The sequence below is a fragment of the Pollachius pollachius genome (genome assembly GCF_949987615.1).
Source record: "Pollachius pollachius genome assembly, chromosome: 3".
Classification (NCBI taxonomy): Eukaryota; Metazoa; Chordata; class Actinopteri; order Gadiformes; family Gadidae; genus Pollachius; species Pollachius pollachius.
This window is the reverse complement of record NC_136936.1, coordinates 24,016,288-24,036,101: the sequence shown is the minus strand read 5'-3', so window position 1 is coordinate 24,036,101 and position 19,814 is coordinate 24,016,288. Positions and strand designations below refer to the sequence as shown.

The following is a 19,814-nucleotide window of genomic DNA, read 5'->3' as shown; positions in this document are numbered from 1 at the left end:
TCATCGAGTCCTATTCTGCCTGACACCCACATTGCTGCTCGCAACTATATTTTTTATTAATTTTGAATGTTACATTTTCTATGTTAAATCCCAAATAAATTGTTGACATTTCTAAACGAAAGCCGGAGACACCATCATTAAATGTATTTGTTTTTGCGGTTATTCAGCTTCTTCTCCTCCGGAAAAACACGACCGCATTGTGGTATACGGGAGTAACATGTAGGGAACATCGCAAGTACACTCAAATTTTGGGTGTTTTAAATCCACTATATAGTGCATTGAATTAACCACTGAGAATTCGAACACCACTACAAAATGGCGAGCACCATATATAGTGCACTATATCCGTGATAGGGAACGATTTTGAACACAGCTGGTCTTTCTCTCCTTCCGCCACAGGTGTTCTCCATTGTGCTGATTGGTATTGCGCAATAGACGCTCTCTGGTGCCAACTGGTGGATATGGGCGGTTATACACCATCCACCACCTCTCCTCTGGGCCGAGGTGTTGGGACCACAATGCCACAACATACAAGCGCATAAATAAGTGCACATACGTAAACATACATAGTATACATATGCAAAGATACTCATACACATATACATACATACACATAGCTAAACATACAAACGTAATCATGCATTCACATACATACGTACCAACCTACACATACAAAAAAATATACAAATATACGCACAGATAAGCATGTAATGGCAGTGCAAGTGCAATTTCTTCAGGAATTGTACAATTTCTAGTTGGTAATATTTGGGGTTGCTTAAAAATTGTTTTGAAAGGCTTTTGTATTACCTCTGTGTCTATCTGTCCAGAACCATTACCATGAATTAATATCATTAATTTATATTTGAAAGCCATCAGCTCACACTGTATGAACGTCTTATCTACATCCTCTCTGCCTCTACAAAAAAATGTTTGTGTGCATGTTTAAGTATTTCCACGCACACTCGTAAAGATCAATATCGAACATATGCTTCCATCAAGATTATGTTGTCTTCCTCCTTTTATATTTTATAAAAGTTACTGTCAGAAATATTAAGGTGGTTTTGCCCCTTTCCCTACCAAAAAATAAATAAGTGTCCTAAAGACAGCTTGTGGGAAGAAAATCACAGCCACAACTGACTTAGAGCTTTTATAAAACGTTTACTATTCGGTTGCGATAGACTACCTGGTAAAGTTTCACAAAATAAACACAGCAACAACGTTAGCAATAATTGATTGAAAACCGGTCGTCATTCTTCCAAAAAGTAATACATGAGTTCAGCCCATCCAGATACTCTGCCCTTGACAACGAGTAAGGTCTCGCTGCAGCCTGTAGGACATGGACAATCCAACGTCCAAGTGCTGTCACGTGATTCCACTTGCCACCCCCAATGACGTCACTGGCTAATCGCGCAGGAGAGCTTCATTCTCTTCTTGACTACTTGGCCAAGATTGCAACGATGGCAAGTCACTAAAATTAATGAATGAAACAATAGTTATGATATTATAACTCTAGTTTTATGATTGTAGGCGTAGCCGTCTAGGCTTCGCCTTATAGGCTTGTCCCGTGCGCGTGCTCGCGCGCACTGAAAATTTCAACTATGCACCAATCAACGTGGGCACCGCCCACATTTGCCACGGTACCTTATATATAACGCGGCGCATTCCGCCGCTCATCCTCCACGCTATTCTTTCAGCATTTGGAGGGTACAGCAGGTGGGAAACTAGACGGCTACGCCTACAATCATAGAACTAGAGTTATAATATCATAACTATCTTTCTATTTCATGTAGGCTACGCCGTCTAGGCTTCGCCTTATGGGCTAAGGCGAAGCTGCGAGCGGAGCCCAATCAATGTACTCCTGCTGGACCCCAGTCAAAAAACTTAAGTCACCAGGGCACATAAGACTCAAAAAGCCAAGGATGTGCAAAACATAACAGCTTAATAAAAAACGAATTCCTCCTAGATCAAGCAAGGCGATGATCAAGAGAAAAAAGTGAGTGTAAAGACTCCGGCTCCAATCCATGCTTCATGGAATCCATGAAAAGTGAAGAGAAAAACCAGAGTAATATGGTTTCCATTAGGTCCGCTACCACGGGGGGCGGAGCTATGGAGTTCGACTCTCCAATTACGGGCTTCTCTCGTCCGTTTCTTATTTGAAAAAACGGCGGGAGTGCTATAGTGGCAGACAAAACCAACTTTGGCGAGCCAATAGAAACCCCTCTAGTCCGTTTTCATTTGAAAAATGGCGGGAGAGAAATACTGGCAGACAAGTCCAACTCGCCTGCTGGCGAGAGGAATTTTAACAATGCCGCTTAAAAGAACATGCCTATATTCTTAAGCCGTAGAAGGGGCCCCGGACTCCAACACAGAGTTGCCGAGTGAGCCCCTGGACATGTCTAACATGTAAAAACGGACAAAGGGGCCGGGGGAAGACGCAGCAGCGCAGATGTCTTCTACCGAAACGCCTCTGAGTAGAGCCGTTGAAGCGGCCACGCCCTGTGTCGAGTGAGCTTTAACGCCCAATGGTGGCGCTAAGCCCTGCCGAGAGTAGACTAAGCAAACACCCTCACATATCCAGTGAGAAAACCGCTGTTTAGAGAGCGCGGCCCCTGCTAGTGTCGCTATAACACACAAACAACTGTTGTGTGGAGCGGAACGCGGCCGAGCGTTTCACGTACATAGCTAGCGCCCGCCCCGGGCACAGGAGATGCGCCTCCGCCTCACTAGAATGAGGCGGGGGGTGAAAAGCCTTAAGCACAATATCTCTCGACCGGAAAGAACTGTTAATGTTCTTTGGGAGGAACGCAGGATTAGGTCTGAGCAGCGCAAAGGAGCTGTCCTCGTTTAGCAACAAGCAGCACGGGCTGACAGACAGAGCGGTCCACTCACAGGCCAGCTTGGCAGAAATCAAAGCCAATAAGAGGGCTGTTTTAAAGGACAGGGCATCCAAAGGGGCCTTAAACAGAGGCTCGAAATGCTCCCTGGACAACCCGGGAAACACGGTTGGGAGATCCCAGCGTGGTGTAAGCACGCACGAAACAGGCCTAACCCGTCTAGCCCCACGCAAGAATCTCTTGACCAGTGGATGGCTGAAGATCGGTCCACCATCACAGCCTGCATGGCCAGCCGAAACGGCTGCCGCATAGACCTTGATAGTGGAAAAGTATTGCAGAAACGCAAGCACGCTTCCCACCTCGCAATGAGATGGGACAGCGTGGTTCCTGTCACACTAATTAGAGAAAGCGCACCACTTCGCCGCATAGAGGGAAGAAGAAGAAGGTGCACGAGCACTCTGGATAGTGTTGATAACCGCTTCAGGCAAACCTTTGCCCTGCAGGATCAACCTCTCAGGAGCCAAACCAACAGCCGTCCCGATACATCGGGCGGGTAGTGCACTGTCCCGTGGGCCTGTGAAAGCGCATCCGATCTGAACAGTACCGGCCACGCCGCCGCCCTGTGAGAGCGCCGCTAGCTCTGGAAATCACAGAGCTAAGCGGTTCTCCGGAGCCACTTTAATCAGGGACAATCTCTCCTGTCTGGCTCGTTCCAGAAGAGGAACGATCAGCTGGAGCGGAGGAAATGCATACAAGAGAGCCCGCAGCCAAGGTGTGTGCGACAACGCATCTACCCCTAATGGGGGAAGATCCCGAGGGTTGAGAGAGAACCACCACCTGCAGTGTGTGTTCTCCCTGGATGCGAACAGGTCCACCTGAGCCGTCCCGAACCTCTGCCAGATCAGTCTGACAATGTCAGGATGTATCCTTTTGGTGGAGAGCAGAGGAGCGCACTCCCCCCTTTCTGTTTATGTAAGCCCCGCCGACACGCTGTCTGTCCTGATCAGAACGTGGCGGCCACGTACCAGGTGAAAGAAATGCAACAGCACTTTACTCACAGCGGCGAGTTCCAGCACATTTATGTGAGCTGTAGGGGGCGTGCGCCTCTCGCCTCCCACCGAGTGAAAGGCACGTTCCTCCCCAACTCGTCAACGAGGCGTCCGTGAAGACAACTACGTAGGACGTCACTCTGCCCAGGGGAACACCCCTGAGAAGGGCGGGGGGGTTTCCCCAATATTCCAGGTCTGGTGACACCGAACAGGGTACGAGGAGCACCCTGAGCTTGTGTTGCATGGGGTCCAACCATTGGCGAGCAAACCACCGCTGGAGTCTGCGTATAAAGAACAGACCCAGGGGAACCACGGGATGGGCGGCTGCCATCAGCCCTAACAGGCGCATGGTGGACAGTGCGGTCACGTTTCTGAGAACGCGAAAGCGGGAGAGTGCCAACAGGATGGCGTCTCGCCGAGGAGGCGAGAGCATCGCTGTCATGGTGGCTGAGTCTAGGCAAAGCCCCAAGTAGACTATCTGCCGGCTGGGGACCGGGGAGCTCTTTTCCCAGTTGATGGCAAAACCCAGTAAAGAGAGATGGTTTATCACTGTCATGGTGTCCCTTTTCGCAGCTTCCTCTGAGTTGCTCAGTAGGTCGTCGAGGTAGAAGAGAGCCCTCTTTCCCTGACGCCTGAGCGGTCCCAACGCCGTCTCCACTAACTGGTACTGGTACTGGTACGCCACCCCCATAAAGGCAAAACGGAGAAACTTCCTGTGCACCTGCCGAACAGGGACGTGGAAGTTGGCATCCTTGAGATCCAGGGATGTGTTACAGAGCTAGTCGCTGTACAAACAGCGATATGTCTAGACGCTGTCATAGCGCAAAGACCCGTCTTCTCACCTTCCACAGACTGTAGAAGGGAGGTAGAGGGGATAATGTGGGGAACTAGGAGACTGGTACAAGTGTCCGTATCTATGTGCTTGTGTAATGATTCTCCAGTCCGCCCATGAAGCTCAAAGTGACGCCGCTTCTTAGAAGCAGGTGAACCAGAGGTTATGTAAACACGCCGTCCGGCCGCCACCCTACAGCCACCGGGCTGAGGGGGGGAAAGAGGCGGCCTAGAGGAATGCACGACAAGCGTAGGACGTAGTTGGCCTAAGGAATATCGCTCTTTAGTGAAGTCAGTGAAGTCAGCTGGCATAGGGATGCCCTTGATGGCCGCCGCCTCCCCCATGATCTCGCCGAAAAGATCGGCCATCCGGCGTGGTTTCTCCTTGGGGACGACCGTGGCGGTGGAAGCCCTGGAGCGGGAGAATCCGGACGCAGAGTCTGCAAAGACGTCGTCTAAGGAGGCGACGTCGTCCACCTCGATGTAGTCGCCGTCGTCGTCTTTGATGTCTGAAACTCCGGCCCTAAAGATGTCGATGGCCTCAGAGAGGTCCACCGACGGGGAGAAGAAGAGGTGCCTGGAGAGGATCCCCTCTTCAGGCAGCGCATGGCAGGCGGCGCAGGAGGCGGGGGTAACCATGGCAGCCGTGGCATGTTCAGCGCCGAGGCACCTTAAACACGCCAGGTGCCCGTCACCCGGCACCAGGGAAGCGGGACAGGAGGCGCTCTGAGGCCCTGAAAAGGGCCTAGCTCTCTTAGATGTGCTCTCCAGTGGCCCTGAAAAGGGCCGTTGGTCCGTCGCTTCGCCCACGCCGCTGCCACCGGTTTGAAGGTTCGAAGTCATTCTTTTCGTTTGATCAGTACAATTGCTGAAAGAAAAGGGAGGATGAGCGGCGGTACCAGCGCCTTATATACACGTTGATTGGTGCATAGTTGAAATTTTCAGTGCGCACAAGCACGCGCACGGGACAAGCCCATAAGGCGAAGCCTAGACGGCGTAGCCTACATGAAATAGAACAACCTAATTGTGATTGCAAAAACATGCATTTGTGAAATGTGTTTGATGGGTCCACTCCTTAAGCTAACGTATTGTGGCGAGCAGCACAGAAGGACGAGACGGGAGCCCAGGTTAACAGGTTACGCAACTCTCGTGCCCCATACACCGCACGACTCCGAGAGTTGCCTTTATTGAACGACACCGAACATAATGAAACACGGCACACCTTACCAACACACACAACACTCTCACTAATGGTCCCGATCACACTACACATCACACAACAATGGAACAACACACAATTAACACACAACCAATAAAGACCCCAAACCCGTTAACCCCACTCAACCTAACAACAAAACAAGTTGACAAAAGCCCCTTTTGTCAACTGACAACCCTAATTCCCGGGAACCCTGCGCAACCCCGGAGGAGTCGCCACAGTATTGATCCACGACAGCAGACGCTTTAAATAATAGTTATAACTACATGCAACTTATTTATCTCAACGAAATTTCAAATAGTATACTAGATACATACGAATATATATAAAGGAAAATATACGAAAATGAAATGGCTAAAGTTAATGCAAAATTATGATGTTTTCCGCCAATGAACAATAAACTGAAATGATCACAGGTCGATGGGAAATTAAATTCTTTCGGGATACTTTATTAATTCCTACGGTACAAGGATACAAGGGAATATAGTGCTGACTAACAGGCAGCACTCCCATAGACCTCAAAGTCAACTCATCTTCCCCTGAATGACAATAATAGGCTGATAATATCAACAGCAATAACAATAATGATAATAGTGTATATTAACTATTATTAATATTACTATTGCTATCATAATCATACAATGGAATCATACAATTTATATGATAATAATAACATACCACCTAAACCATATATTTTCTGAAATCATATACCCTCGGGATGAGATCCAACATGGTCTGACGTGTCCCACCCTCATCATTATTATTATATTTCCTTTAAATACTTGTATGCAAATTAGTGCATAGTTAAGTACTTAATATGATAAGCCTTCATTGTCTGAAGGAGAGAATTCGTCTTGGGCAATTGAAATGATTACATACTGTGCATTTAAAGACATACAATAAGACAGGAGGTGAGCTGACCCCATAGACACAGAGCCAAGTAAACATTTAAAGGCATAGGCTGACCCACAGTCATACACTCAAATCCCTCCCTGCACATACTCTCGCCCACCCATAGTAGTACCCACACTCATTCACACACAACCAGTCCCCCTCCCCTTCCCACACTCCATTAACCCAAAAATGAATATGGCACCTGATACTGTATACTAGTCTGTTTTCCACAACACCCAGTTTGAAAACAAGCACAGCATTCCAAACACCAAACCCTATTACAATATTGCAGATATAGTTAATTTAAAAAGAGACCAATTGTTCATTTTTCACACACACACACACACACACACACACAGACACACACACACACACACACACACACACACACACACAAACCCCAAGGCCCAGCACCATCAACCAGAAGTTGACTTTAAACTCACGTGGGGACACGGCAACCCTTGCCGCTACCCAGACCCATTGTTCTTTAATATGTGATGTATTATCTGATACAGCTGTCATTTTGTTTCCATTGAAATTAAGTTCATGTGATTTGTTTTGGTTCACAGCATCCATCACACTTTATGGATAATCCTGACCCTGAAAAATACTTCATGGGTGGTATTTACACATGTCCCTGCTGCAGCTACAGAATTGATTGACAGTTGAATTTTTAAACGCACATTAACAATCACCTTAAACTGGCAGTGAAGCATGAAGGTATGACAATATTTTTTGGACTACTTTTCTTTAATTTCAATATAACAGAAATGTAACAATTACAACAACTTAGTAGAAATTGTGCTCCCATTCAAAGACTTGAATTGAATATATGTCTGTGCTTCACTGTAGTGGCGGCTGGTGGTTTTTAAAGTGAGGGAGGAAGGACTGCGCGCTTGGTTGCCATTGGCCTGCTTGCACTGTTGGTGTATGGTGGCATAAGAATGCAAGGCTCAAGTTGTTTCAGGGTGTTTTGGTGAACTACAAAATAGTAGGGAGGGATAGTTATGTGAATAAAATTGATACAAAGCCATCAGTGGCATCACTGTTATTTGATAGCTGGTGGGCAGCATGTCTTTGAAATAGACTACAAGGGCAGAAGGAAAGGATGCAAAGCCCATTAGTCAAATCAGGCCTACTCTTACAATTAGGGCATTTAGCAGACGCTTTTATCCAAAGCGACTTACATCGGTTAATACACACATTGTCACACCGACGCAGTCAACCATGCAAGGCGACAGCCAGCTCGTCAGGAGTAGAGATGGATTTATTGATTCGTTTCCGCGAACCAGTTCGCGTCATTCAGTTCGCCAAGAGGAGTCGTTTGCGAATCGTTCGTTCGTTCGTTCAGTCGAGTTTCCGGTAGCGGTGAATCGAATCATACACGGTTCTCTGAGTCAGTCAGACTCAGCCCCTCGTTCGTTAGTTAGTTCGTTCGTTCAGTCGAGTTTCCGGTTCAGTCGAGTTTCCGGTAGAATCATGGAATGAACGGCTCAGACTCAGCGCTTCCCTCGTTCTCATTCTCATACGTCAACATTACAACTTTAACCAAACGCAGCGGGATGGGGGGTGTAGTTGATTATTGGATGTTTGACATATCAGCAAAATAATAGACTTGATTTAGTAATGATGGTGGGTGTCCAGGTGTTTTAGGCTCCCATAAACAGAACCCTGTGCAGCCAAAGCCTAAATCTAGCTGCCAAAATTAACACTGCCTTCAAAACGAGAGCTGGTTAATTGTGAAAAATGCATTAAACTGTCATCAGACAACGCAGTTATACGCTATTGTAATGACCTCGCCGGTGACAAACCAGGTCACTGAAAACCCGCAAAAAGCCACACTAACAACAACCGGTTACCCGGGCAACCCCCCAACCCGGTCCCTTCAACGTGCAAGCCCCCACCCTCCTGTTCTCCCAAGGCCCTCCCCCAGCTGACCTGATGATTCGCCCCCCACACTGATTGACAAGAAGAACATCCAATGCATGCACAGAGAACAACTGGCATAACGGACAATGAAATACAATGCAACACATAACACACAAACTCTTTAAATGTCCCAGGGTCGCTACACTATAGACTCTAGAGTTTCTGGTATAAAGGCTGGGACGAATTTCAAATGATAAATATGTACACTTTATGTTGAAAGTATACTGTCGCGATGTCCATTGAAACGAATTGCGCGGTGAGTAGTCTTCACAACGAGAGCTGGTAGGTTGTGAAAAATGTGGTATAAAGGCTGGGACGAATTTCGAATTATAAATATGTACAATGCATCCTTTAAATACGTCCATGCAACAGATGGAAAATGTGAATAATAGATAGCTCGCTCACTAAGCCCATTTGTTTTTTCCCCATTAAACCGGTTGATTTCTGTCTCTCATTGACTAAAATTCAACGAGAGCGTCCTAGACTCAGTCCTAGAACAGCATACGATTGGCTGGCTCTCGTGAGTCGTGACGTCTCTCAGTCAGTCCCTCCTCACCTCACACAGTGAGTGAATGAACTGTCAGCGATTCAGCGACTAGTGGGTCTGGGAGGAGTCGACTCTGAGAACGAACGAGAGAGAGGAACCAGTTCAGTTCGTTCGTCTTAACGATTCGTTCATTCGAACTGATTCGTTCGCGAACGAGTCAACACTAGTCAGGAGCAGTTAGGGTTAAGTGTCCTGCTCAGGGACACATCAACACTCAGCTAGGAGGAGCTGGGGATCGAACTAGCAATCTTTCGGTTACAAGACAACTGCTCTGACTCCTGAGCTAAGCCGATCCGCATTTATACTCTTGATTTATAAAAGTAAATAAAAAAATCTGGGCCTATTTTTGCCCTCAATGACTGAAGTTATTGGTTGTAATTTAGCTATGTTTATTTTCAGTTACAATTGTTTTAAGAAAAGACTCAAGACCAAAAGTGATGCCATTTAAAATGCATCATGCTCTGAATCATTCACCCTTTCCACAATATCAAACAGAACGGTAAGAGTAACAAACTAGTAAAAGAACAAGAACATTATTTCAAACAACCTGATCTATAGGCATGGTGCCTAGCAAGGAAAGTCACATAGCAGCACCAACGTGAACTTGATACTTGTCGTGGCGTTTGGTTGCTCTATCAAGATTTTTCACATCAGTGAAACCATGAACAGCCCACATTGGAGAGTTGCCATTATTCATTAGCAAACAGGGACAGCAATACAGTCGATTGCTAGTAATGCTACCAGTAAGCCATGAGTACCAAGCAAACCATGTAGCACCCACAACACTGACGTTGCCATTACTTTTGGTGATCTCGATTTTGCGAAGTGGTATACCTTTTTCTTTGGTCGCTAACTTAGCACTGTAACTCAATGAATGGAATGCTTTGTAATTAAACATGAACAATGTCCTTTGTTTCCAATGTTTCCATTGTACACTTTAGTCGCAAATGTTAGAATCTTGTTATCCTTCAGATGATTTCACCTGCTTTGCGTCTCTTAGACTGACCGGCAATGCAGGCAGAGCGGGTTTGTTATCGACAGCGTTGCCAGATTGGGCAGATTTCCCGCCCAATGATCATTTTTCCAGCCTAACATGGTTAAAAGTAGCCCAATTGGGTGGGAAATCTGCCAAATCTGGCAACACTGCTCACCAGCCAGGGATCCTGCTTATTGGTTCATAGCGCAGCCCGAATAGAACTTGCGCGAATCGGACGCCTCAAGGTCACACCCACTCAGAGGAGGACTTTCCTCCTCTCTCCCATTGAAACCCATGTTATTCACCGGCCGCCAGTACTTTCGGGGAAATGAATGGGAGTCAACGGAGGCTGAGGGAGGACCTTCCTCCCTGAAGTAATTGTCAATAGGCGATAGGGGGTGCTAATGTCCCTTTACCCAGGGAAACAAACATTATATATTCAAAGGCATTAAAGTAGTCATATTTAAGGGCATTAATTCATTACAGTAGTTTGGGCAATCTACATTTTTTATTCTCAACAATGTTAGGGAGGATCTTTCCTCCCTCTCCTCAATGGAGAAGCCTCCACTGCTTCACAGGTTACTTCATTTGCAAGTGTAACCATCCATGCAGAACAGCTGCACACTTTCACTGCCTGTACTGCAGTCAATCTATCATCTGGAAAGAGCAGTATAAAGTACACATATCTCAATGTATCCGGAAAGAGCAGTATAAAGTACACATATCTCATTGTATCCGGAAAGAGCAGTATAAACTACACATATCTCAATGTAGCATCACTACAAAAAGAGCACTTCCGTCACCTTCTCCTGTTTCTTCCATGAACAGCGGCTTGAGTTCCTCTGTCCCGTCTGCTGACAGTTTGTGGTCCGACCAACACTAGATACATCTCTGTGTATGAGCCGACCATAAGTTATTACAGTCGTCTGGGTCTTCACATACAACTCAAGACAGCTGACTTGGCATTGCCCTTGCATCAAGGCAAGAAAGAAAAATGTGGCGAAATGGCACCTTTTCCACACGGAAGCAAATTTATTCAAGCGGGTTAGGGCTGTCGAGGACCCAGAATCCAGTCACAGACCCATTGAAAAGGAAAAGGATGAGGACGAGGAGAACGCCCAGTACCCCCCAGAGGGCAACATCCTCAGGCAGATGTTGACCTACATTTTTGAGCACAAGAAGATTCCCACTGTCCTCCCTCCTGACAAGCTGAGGCCTTATAAGTACCTGGAACAGCTCTTCCCATCTGAGCTGTTCTGTAAGGAATGCCCTGATGGCACACCTTTAAGTGAGGCAGTGCTCATCACATCAAAAGCTAAAATTTTGACTATGACAAATGTGATTGAGGGTATGTGTTTTTCTATATTTTTTGTTCATCCATATTCAATATACTGTACTTTAGACACTGTATTGTTATGTCTGCTACATTGTTATACCACATTCTCTGGTAATGTTAACTTGCCTTGATTAGGAATTTCATCATACAGGAGGAACTGCCACAGGTGTGGCATGATTTATCGTTATCAGGAGTGGACAGATGGAGTCCATAATTTTGATGACCATATATTCATTTCCCATCACCTGCGCCTGTACCTAAGAAACAGGCTACAGGTATGAAGCATTATTAGCATTAATCCTAATAATACCGTTAACGATGGATGTCTAACATTTCTGTCTATCTATCTGTCTGTCTGTCTGTCTGTCTGTCTGTCTGTCTGTCTGTCTGTCTGTCTGTCTGTCTGTCTATCCAACAAATTTATTGTGAGTGAAATGGCTCATATTAATTTCCTCAGACACACCAGGCAGTTGGTAGTGCAATTGAGGTGCTCCAGGAGACCAGTGGAAAGAAATATCCCTCAAAACAACGCCTGCTGCAGGCCTATTTGAGCTTTGAAGCGCTAACTGAGCATACCTACAATTATTCATGTGTGTCCTGTGGTCACCATCCATACACCGTGATCATGGACCTCGATAAGAAGGGGGTGTTTAATATGCCTGGTAAGTCCAAAATATATAGTAGCATATGCCACAATGACATGTCATACTCATACACATAGAAAACATGTTTGATATACCTGTTCAATTGTTATTCCTAGTAAGCAGCATTGAGGACCCACCACCAGAGTTTCAGGGGAGAGTGAGTGCCACAACATTCTGGGATATGGTCAGTCTGGAAATGTTGAGCCGCGGACTAGTCCCATGTAAGGACATAATGACTATTGTAAAACTCATTTCGATGTTTGTGATTAAAGTATGTTTAGTATTGTTGATGGTACTCTCTCTTGTCATTAAAAGCCAACAGGTCAAACACGTTTGTGGTGCCCCCCTAATTCCACAACTGGGCCCCATGGGTTGGCCCGCACACAAGGGCCTCTGATGATGTACTTCACACAGAGTACTGTAAGGTAATGCCTGCCCGTCTTCCAACCGGTGGGGAATTCAACATCACTGAGGACAGGCTTACTGACGAGCTCCTTAAGCTAAAGGTAGGGACTTACTCAATCATTTAAAAGTTTACTTTTTTTAAATGTCCCATTTAAGCACATGCTAAAATCCCTTCATCATCTTCAGATGGATTCTGTGTGGAGTCTATGCCAGGCCTCTGGCATAGATCATCGGGGTCACGCATGGACTTGGTGCTGCGTCTCCAGAAGGAGATGAAGTCCAGGGGGCGACCTATGACAAGGTTTTCTCCAAAATATGGGGAGCATCTGGTAAATTGTGGTTACCTAAATCCCCCGGGATTATTTATGCTCAACATTGTAAACTGACACAACTTGAGCTTCTATGTGATACTGTTTGTGTCATTGCACTACAAATGGGAAAATGTAAACCTGCATATCTAATAATAAAATGTCTTTGTTTTTTTTTCCACAGGTGGAAGGGCTGTGGTCACCTGCCCATGTGGCATTGTCTACGGGGTGAAATTTAATTTAAGGGCTGAGAGCCCCAGAGACTTCGCAGACATTTTAATGTCCATGGCACATTTGCCAAATGTCTGTTTGTATGACTTTGCTCGGGGCCTGGCAAGTCATCCAAGTTGGAGAATGTCAGCCCCTGATATTCTCTCCCAATGAAGGGAGATTGTTGCCCCCGACGGAGAAGAATGGGAAGGGAGCATTAGAGGGGAAAGCCAGGGTCAGCCTCCCATGGTTGCTGACCAAGAAGGCTGTGCCTGATAAAGATGGGCACCCAGTAACCGGCTCATCGGGGCATTATGCTCTGTATGACCGGTTTCATGAGAGCAACACCAAAGACCGCTGTGATTCCCTGTGAACAGTGGAGCTGGTGCCGGAGCTGCGAGGGTGGGTGAACAGCCAGTGTGCTGAGCAGCGGAAAAACAACCACTTCCTCAACATGATGTCTCCCTCGACCCATGTCTTTTTAATGAGGAATATACTTCACATATATAACAACAAAAAAAAAAAAAAAAATTGATGACATGAAGAGGACAATATCACTCCTATTTCACAGGGGTTTGTGTTAATGTCAACCATGTTAATAATGTTAATGTTATTTACAATTTTGTGAACCCATGCTTGTTGAACTTTGTAACAACTGCAGCACCAACAGCACCTGCCACGCCAGCCTCCCTAGATAAATCCCTTGGTATGTCCACTGTTACCGTCTCACAGCATCACAGAACAGATTTCACAACATTGAGTGTCACATTTTGTACTGACAAGCTTATTAATGTCTGGCAGATGTAGATGCAGGTAAAGCATGTGGGGAACAATGTGGAACCAATTTGGCCTACCTCAGACCCTGCCGGTCATCTTGGTCTCCTATGGGACACCATCCCTTGCAGGAGCAGTTGGTATGACCATATATTATGTATTTTAATAATTTACTTAATACATTTAATTCAAAAATGTTTTGCACATTGAACAGGTTTAATTTCTGTTACAATAATAATCAGTGTTCTGTTTCCTATTTTGTAGATCAACTATGTTCTTGATGGAAGTCGTTCACTCCATGAAGTAATTATTAAGCATGGACAAACATGCCTCACCAGAGAGAACTTCTTATCTCTTGGACTGAATAGGGAGATGGATTCAACGGTGGGTAAACAATTAGTAGGCTACTTAAGTACATCACATTTTAAGACAATTTTATATGTGATATGATGCGATGCGATGCGATGCGTTGTGATACGATGTGATGTGCTGTACAGGTGGTTAATGCATGCTTGAGGCTGGTAGAAGAGATGGTGAAGGGCAGGTATGAATGCATGTTAACACATACACGGTGAATTTCCTGACACAAGTACATCTTGCAAAATATTATAGTAAATTATATTCTGTTTTGTTCATTTGTATTCTACAGTTGTATAATATAATTATTGATATCATTTATTTAGGGGAAAGACATCTTTATTCTCAACCTCTATATACCACCGACTTGGTCCGCAAAAATCCATTGTGATCCACTGCAAAGTCTACCTGTGAGTAAAAAATAAGGGTGACGTTATGTGCTTGAGGAAGATAGTTAGAACAAAACATGAAATTTAAAAACAGTGATATAGCTTATCTAAACCTAAAGAAGGTTAGCACTGTATCTTGCTCATTTGAAGGTGGACTCCAACAAGAAACTTGTTGTCTTTGTCCCAAACGCACATTGTGTTGCCCAATGTACTGATAATTTATTTACCAGGATTGTTGTCCCATAGGTGATGAAGCCACTTGAAAGAGAAATCCTGTTTCTAGACTCTTTTTATAGTCGACGTCCAGGGGGCTTTGGGCACAAGCTCTACCAGGACATTCTATGGTTAACAAAGGAAGATATCTCTTGGCAGTCATGTTCCTCTGACTTGCCGAACTGCAACACTGTCTCCACGAAGTCACGTTCCCTGACTTCTACTTATACCTTCCATTTCATAGGCAGTCATGTTCCCCTGACTTGCTGTAATATAACAAATCTGTCTCTATGCAGTCACGTTCCCCTGACTTGCTGTAATATAACAAATCTGTCTCTATGCAGTCATGTTCCCCCGACTTGCTGTAATATAACTTCTCACAAGGCAGTCACATTACCCCGACTTACCAGGAGTTGGATGTACATGTACTGTGTCTTCTTAATGAAATTTTCTTCTGAGCAGGTCTGTTGCTCAACAACTTTGTCCAGGACCCTGGACAGAGATCACAGGCCTGGATGTTGAGGTATTGATATTTTATGTACAGTACATAAAGGAAATAAATTTTTTGTACATTGAACTTTTAAAACCGATATGAGTAATTGCATTAGGGACTGCCACAGCAACACTATGGAATCGATTGTGGTGTTTTCATGGTGATGGTGAGTTACATCTGGACATTCAGGGTGGAAAATGTGTTTGTATCGCCGATAACTAAACAGAAATAATTGCAAAACATGCCATTTCACATTTGATTTTTTTCAGTACTCTTGGTACATTGCCATGGACTCCAAATTTGATTTCACAGTTGTAAGTATAATGTTGATTTAGTCGAGTACAGTCTACTCTCATTGCAGTCTTTGGAAGTTAATTCTGACTGATATACTGTTATCTTCCACAGCATGACATGCCACATCTCAGGAAGTGGTGGTGCTCCACTTTGTTGGAGAATCTCCATACTGAAGGGTATAGTTCTTCTGAAGCAGATGTGCTGTGAATTCCAATAATAACACAACCGTAACAATGACCTACAAAAACTATGTGTGTGTGTGTGTGTGTGTTTGTGTGCAGTCATGGCAGATGGTTTGCTCATTTCACGGAGGAGGGCAGAGAGATGGCAAGAGGAACTCTACCACCTATCTTCCGTATCCCGAGGAAGCGCAAAGTGTCCGAAAAGGAGGAGACATAATATTTGTCTTTTCTTTATTTCTTTATTTTTTATTGGTTTGTTTGAAGAGGAGAGCAGAAAATAAAATTGATAATAATGGATACCAATTCCAGAAACATATTATTTGAATCGATATGAAATCATATATTGCTGGTTATTAAGCACACAATATACACCGTAAGAAAATAAAATGCAGACTTCACATTTAAGACAGACTACTGGGGGAAGTTAATTTCAAAATCAACATAAGTTGAGCCTCTTTTTTCACATGTGAATTGGGTTTAAACTGGCCTAAAATATTTTCGTTGGCCAAGTCCGACCTGATTCTCACTGTTGGCGACAACCTGATTGAAGTCAATACGACAAGAACGCATGGATCAAAAGAGCGCTTGCTGTAGACGAACTTCGGAAAACTGTAGTTCCACCGTAGAGACGCTAGAGGTCAGCAATACTCTCCGTCGCGCAATGACGTCGGTTGGGAAAAGTGGAGTCGAATTCATTTTAAACAGCGCTGTCTTTTCCTATGTTCGAAAAGAAACACATTTTCATCTCTCCTTGACCCGATGACGCTTTCCACAAGGGTTAAGTAAAGGAGGCATAAAGGTTAGGAGATTTGACTATTCGTAGAGGCCCCCTGAATTGGGACACAGCTAAGAAGTCTCATCGCGTCCGCCATCTTGTCGTCACGTGACAGCACTTGGACGTTGGATGTCCATGTCCTACAAGCCGCAGCGAGACATTATATGAGTCAACGGCTGCCCATACCCCGCCACTTTGGTGTAGAAGTAGCTCGCTATGTTTACAATTCAAATTCGGAGGTCTCTGCAAATTTAATAGCAAAAATTAGGAATACCGTATGCTTTTTAGTTATTAGGAGCCCAAATCATATTGCCAGTCAGGCAAAAGGGGGGGGGTTATAAAATGTGATGAGTGTCCTCTCAGTCTGCTTCCATGAAAGTGGACGAACAACCCCACCCTATGGTTGGAGGTGTCACATATAGTTGGAGGTGTTTGTGTGTTAGGAAATTCCTCCTTGCTATTTCGAGAATGTGCCGTTCACATGCACACAGTCAAGGACGGATTAACATGACCACGGGCCCTGGACACAAACCAGCCATGGACCCCTACCAACACGCAAATACACGCACTAGCACACCGAATTTGGTCACATAACTCATGCAATCCACAATCACACACATTATAATGCAGCGCGCAGACAGGAGAGAGAGAGAGGGAGAGAGAGACAGAGAGCATAGTGCCAGCCGCTTGTCTTAACGGCAGAACATGAAATCTGTCAGGTTAATTTCATGACTTTAAAAGCACCTACTGACTTCCTCTAACGAATTAACGAGTCAAAATGTTGGGATGGACGGTATTTGTTGTACCAGGGCAGTACTTTAGTGTCTTTTTCTTTCTTCCTTTTACGCTATGCCGACCCGCTAAGCGCACGTTTCTCAATTTTCACTGTGAAATTGACCGTTGGCCAAGCACTACGACATTAACGTTCCGTCACGTAATTTTTTTTTTTAAATGTGATGTATTTATTTTGCAAATCAAAAACTTTAAAATCCTTTTATGACCAAAGAATGAATTTAGAATTTTTTTAAATAAAAAAATTATATATATATATATATATTTATTTATATCAAGGCTCCCCCATTGGCCAGGGCCCTGGACATGTGCCCACTTTGCCCATGCGGTAATCCGTCATTGCACACAGTGTATACATGCAGTTCAATGTCTGCAAGCATTTTTTCCAACTATAGTTCTCCACTCCTTTTAACGAGGAGTTAAAAAATTGACAATTTAAACACATTGTAATGGGTGCTACTTCGTCGGCTACTAAGTTACGTTTACTCCATCAGACACCAGTCATCTCTGCAGTCACCGTGCCACTGGACTTGGAGTTGACAGTGGCACTGGTCTCACGGCACGTGGGTTCTTCTCTGATGAAGTTGAAGTGGCTGCGAAGGGTTCGATTCATGCTGGACCGGAAGTCACGACCCAAACACACATAGAGAATGGGGTTGAGGCAGCTGTTGAAATATGCCAGGCAGAGAGCCAGAGAGTGTGCCACGTTTATGTTGGGCCGATGCGGAGAAGTTCGACCTAGTATAGTTATCAGAATGTCCGTAATGTGCAGGGGCAGCCAGCAAAAGAAAAAACTGGTGGTGACAGCGATGATGACCTTCAGGGTGCGCTTGGTGCGGATAGATCCGGACAACGAACTGGCTTTTATGTAAACCACAACATGGCTGAACACGATGGCCACGAAAGGAAGCAGGAATCCGAAAACAAAACGGAAACCGGCGATGATCTGGGAGTTGACCTGAGAGCGCTTTCCCAAGCACTCCTTCTTTTCGTTCAAATTCACCTCCCTGGTGAAGAGCAGCTCTGGAATGGTAGCCAATAGCGCCAGGAACCAGGCTCCCCCACAGGCCCAGACCGCCAGCCCAGGGCACCTGTTGTTCTGGCACCAGACGGGCCAGCTCACCAGCATACAGCGGTCCACACTGATCAGGACCAGCAGCAGAACGCTGCAGTGCATCACCAGGTAGAACAGACTCTTGAACAGCGTGCAGGCGATGGGGCCAAAGTGCCAGTGGTCGTCATGGGCCAATGGCACCATTAGGATTGGGAGGAAGAGGCAGCACAGAAGATCGGCCAGGGAGAGGTTGAGGAACCAGATGGAGGTGACGGTGCGAGACATGCTGAACCCCGTCACCCACACCACCAGAGCATTACCGGGTACGCCCAGGATAAACACAAGCCCGTAGAAGACCAGGGTCACTATTTGGATGGGCCTGATTTCAGGCACCAGGGTTTCTTCAAATGGGTCGGTACCATTGTATAGAAAATAATCCATGGTTGGTGTAAACTGTTGCATGGAGAAGAATTGCTGGTCAAAAAAAATTGCACAATTTTAACTTACGGCACCATATCCACAGACATACATGTACGGCTGGAAACAGCTAAACATAGTTGCTATCCTCAAACCTGTTGAAAATGTTTAACTTCAAGAAAAAAATAAGCAATCAATTATAATCAATCATGGATGAATCATTGTCTTATAAATAGTTTGAGAGGTAAATCTAATCTTAAGAATGAAAGACATACATTTTTTCAATTTAGATAACTTGTCAAAAAAGTAATCTTTACTTGAATACAGTTTTAACTTACAGCTTCAGAGTCCATTTTTATGTTGGATAAGTGCTGCACTGCATGACAAAAGCACTCTTGTCTTTGAACAGAGCAACTTCTGTAAGGGGTGTGTGCTATACATATATAGCATACACCCCTCCCTGAATATTTTTTGTGCGTGTGTCTGCCATGGAAAAGACTATTTGCTGTGTCATTAGACTAACCAAGCTCTCTGAAAATAAAAAGGGGAATCAGTTTGCAAGACAGAACATTGCAATGTCTCTGGTCAAGGACCACAGACATTTTTACCGCACCCTAGAATGGTGCGGTAAAAGGGCTAAACCTCGAGTTGCCATTATTATGAACACACACGGAAACACCCTCCACCTAACCAATCAACATGAACATCCCAGTGACGGTGTTATTGTCATGATCCACCCCTGGTTTTCCCATTCACCTGCCTGCCACCCTGATCACTCCCAATTAACCCAACCACCTTCACCTGTGTTTCCCCTATATCAGTCCTTTCCTCCCAAACATTCCCTGCCAGATTGTCTCTTGTGTTTCACAGTGCTTTCCCGCGATTCGAATCCTGA

The 19,814-nt window shown here is 45.1% G+C and overlaps 1 protein-coding gene across 2 annotated transcripts; it reads right to left on the bottom strand.

Moving 5' to 3' along the window:
- Positions 1–16,142: 16,142 nt before the first annotated feature.
- Positions 16,143–19,313, bottom strand: LOC307072566 (C5a anaphylatoxin chemotactic receptor 1-like). 2 transcript variants are annotated; one of them, XM_079731907.1, is made up of 2 exons: positions 19,258–19,313; positions 16,143–18,955 (listed from the first exon to the last, which is right to left on the bottom strand). In XM_079731907.1, the coding sequence occupies exons 1-2, from the start codon at positions 19,270–19,272 to the stop codon at positions 17,939–17,941; spliced, it is 1,032 nt and encodes a 343-aa protein (XP_079588033.1). In that variant the 5' UTR covers positions 19,273–19,313; the 3' UTR covers positions 16,143–17,938. The 2 variants fall into 2 exon arrangements, with proteins under 2 accessions (XP_079588033.1, XP_079588032.1); XM_079731906.1 differs by having other exon boundaries at positions 16,143–18,976; positions 19,258–19,311.
- Between the last annotated feature and the right edge of the window lie 501 nt (positions 19,314–19,814).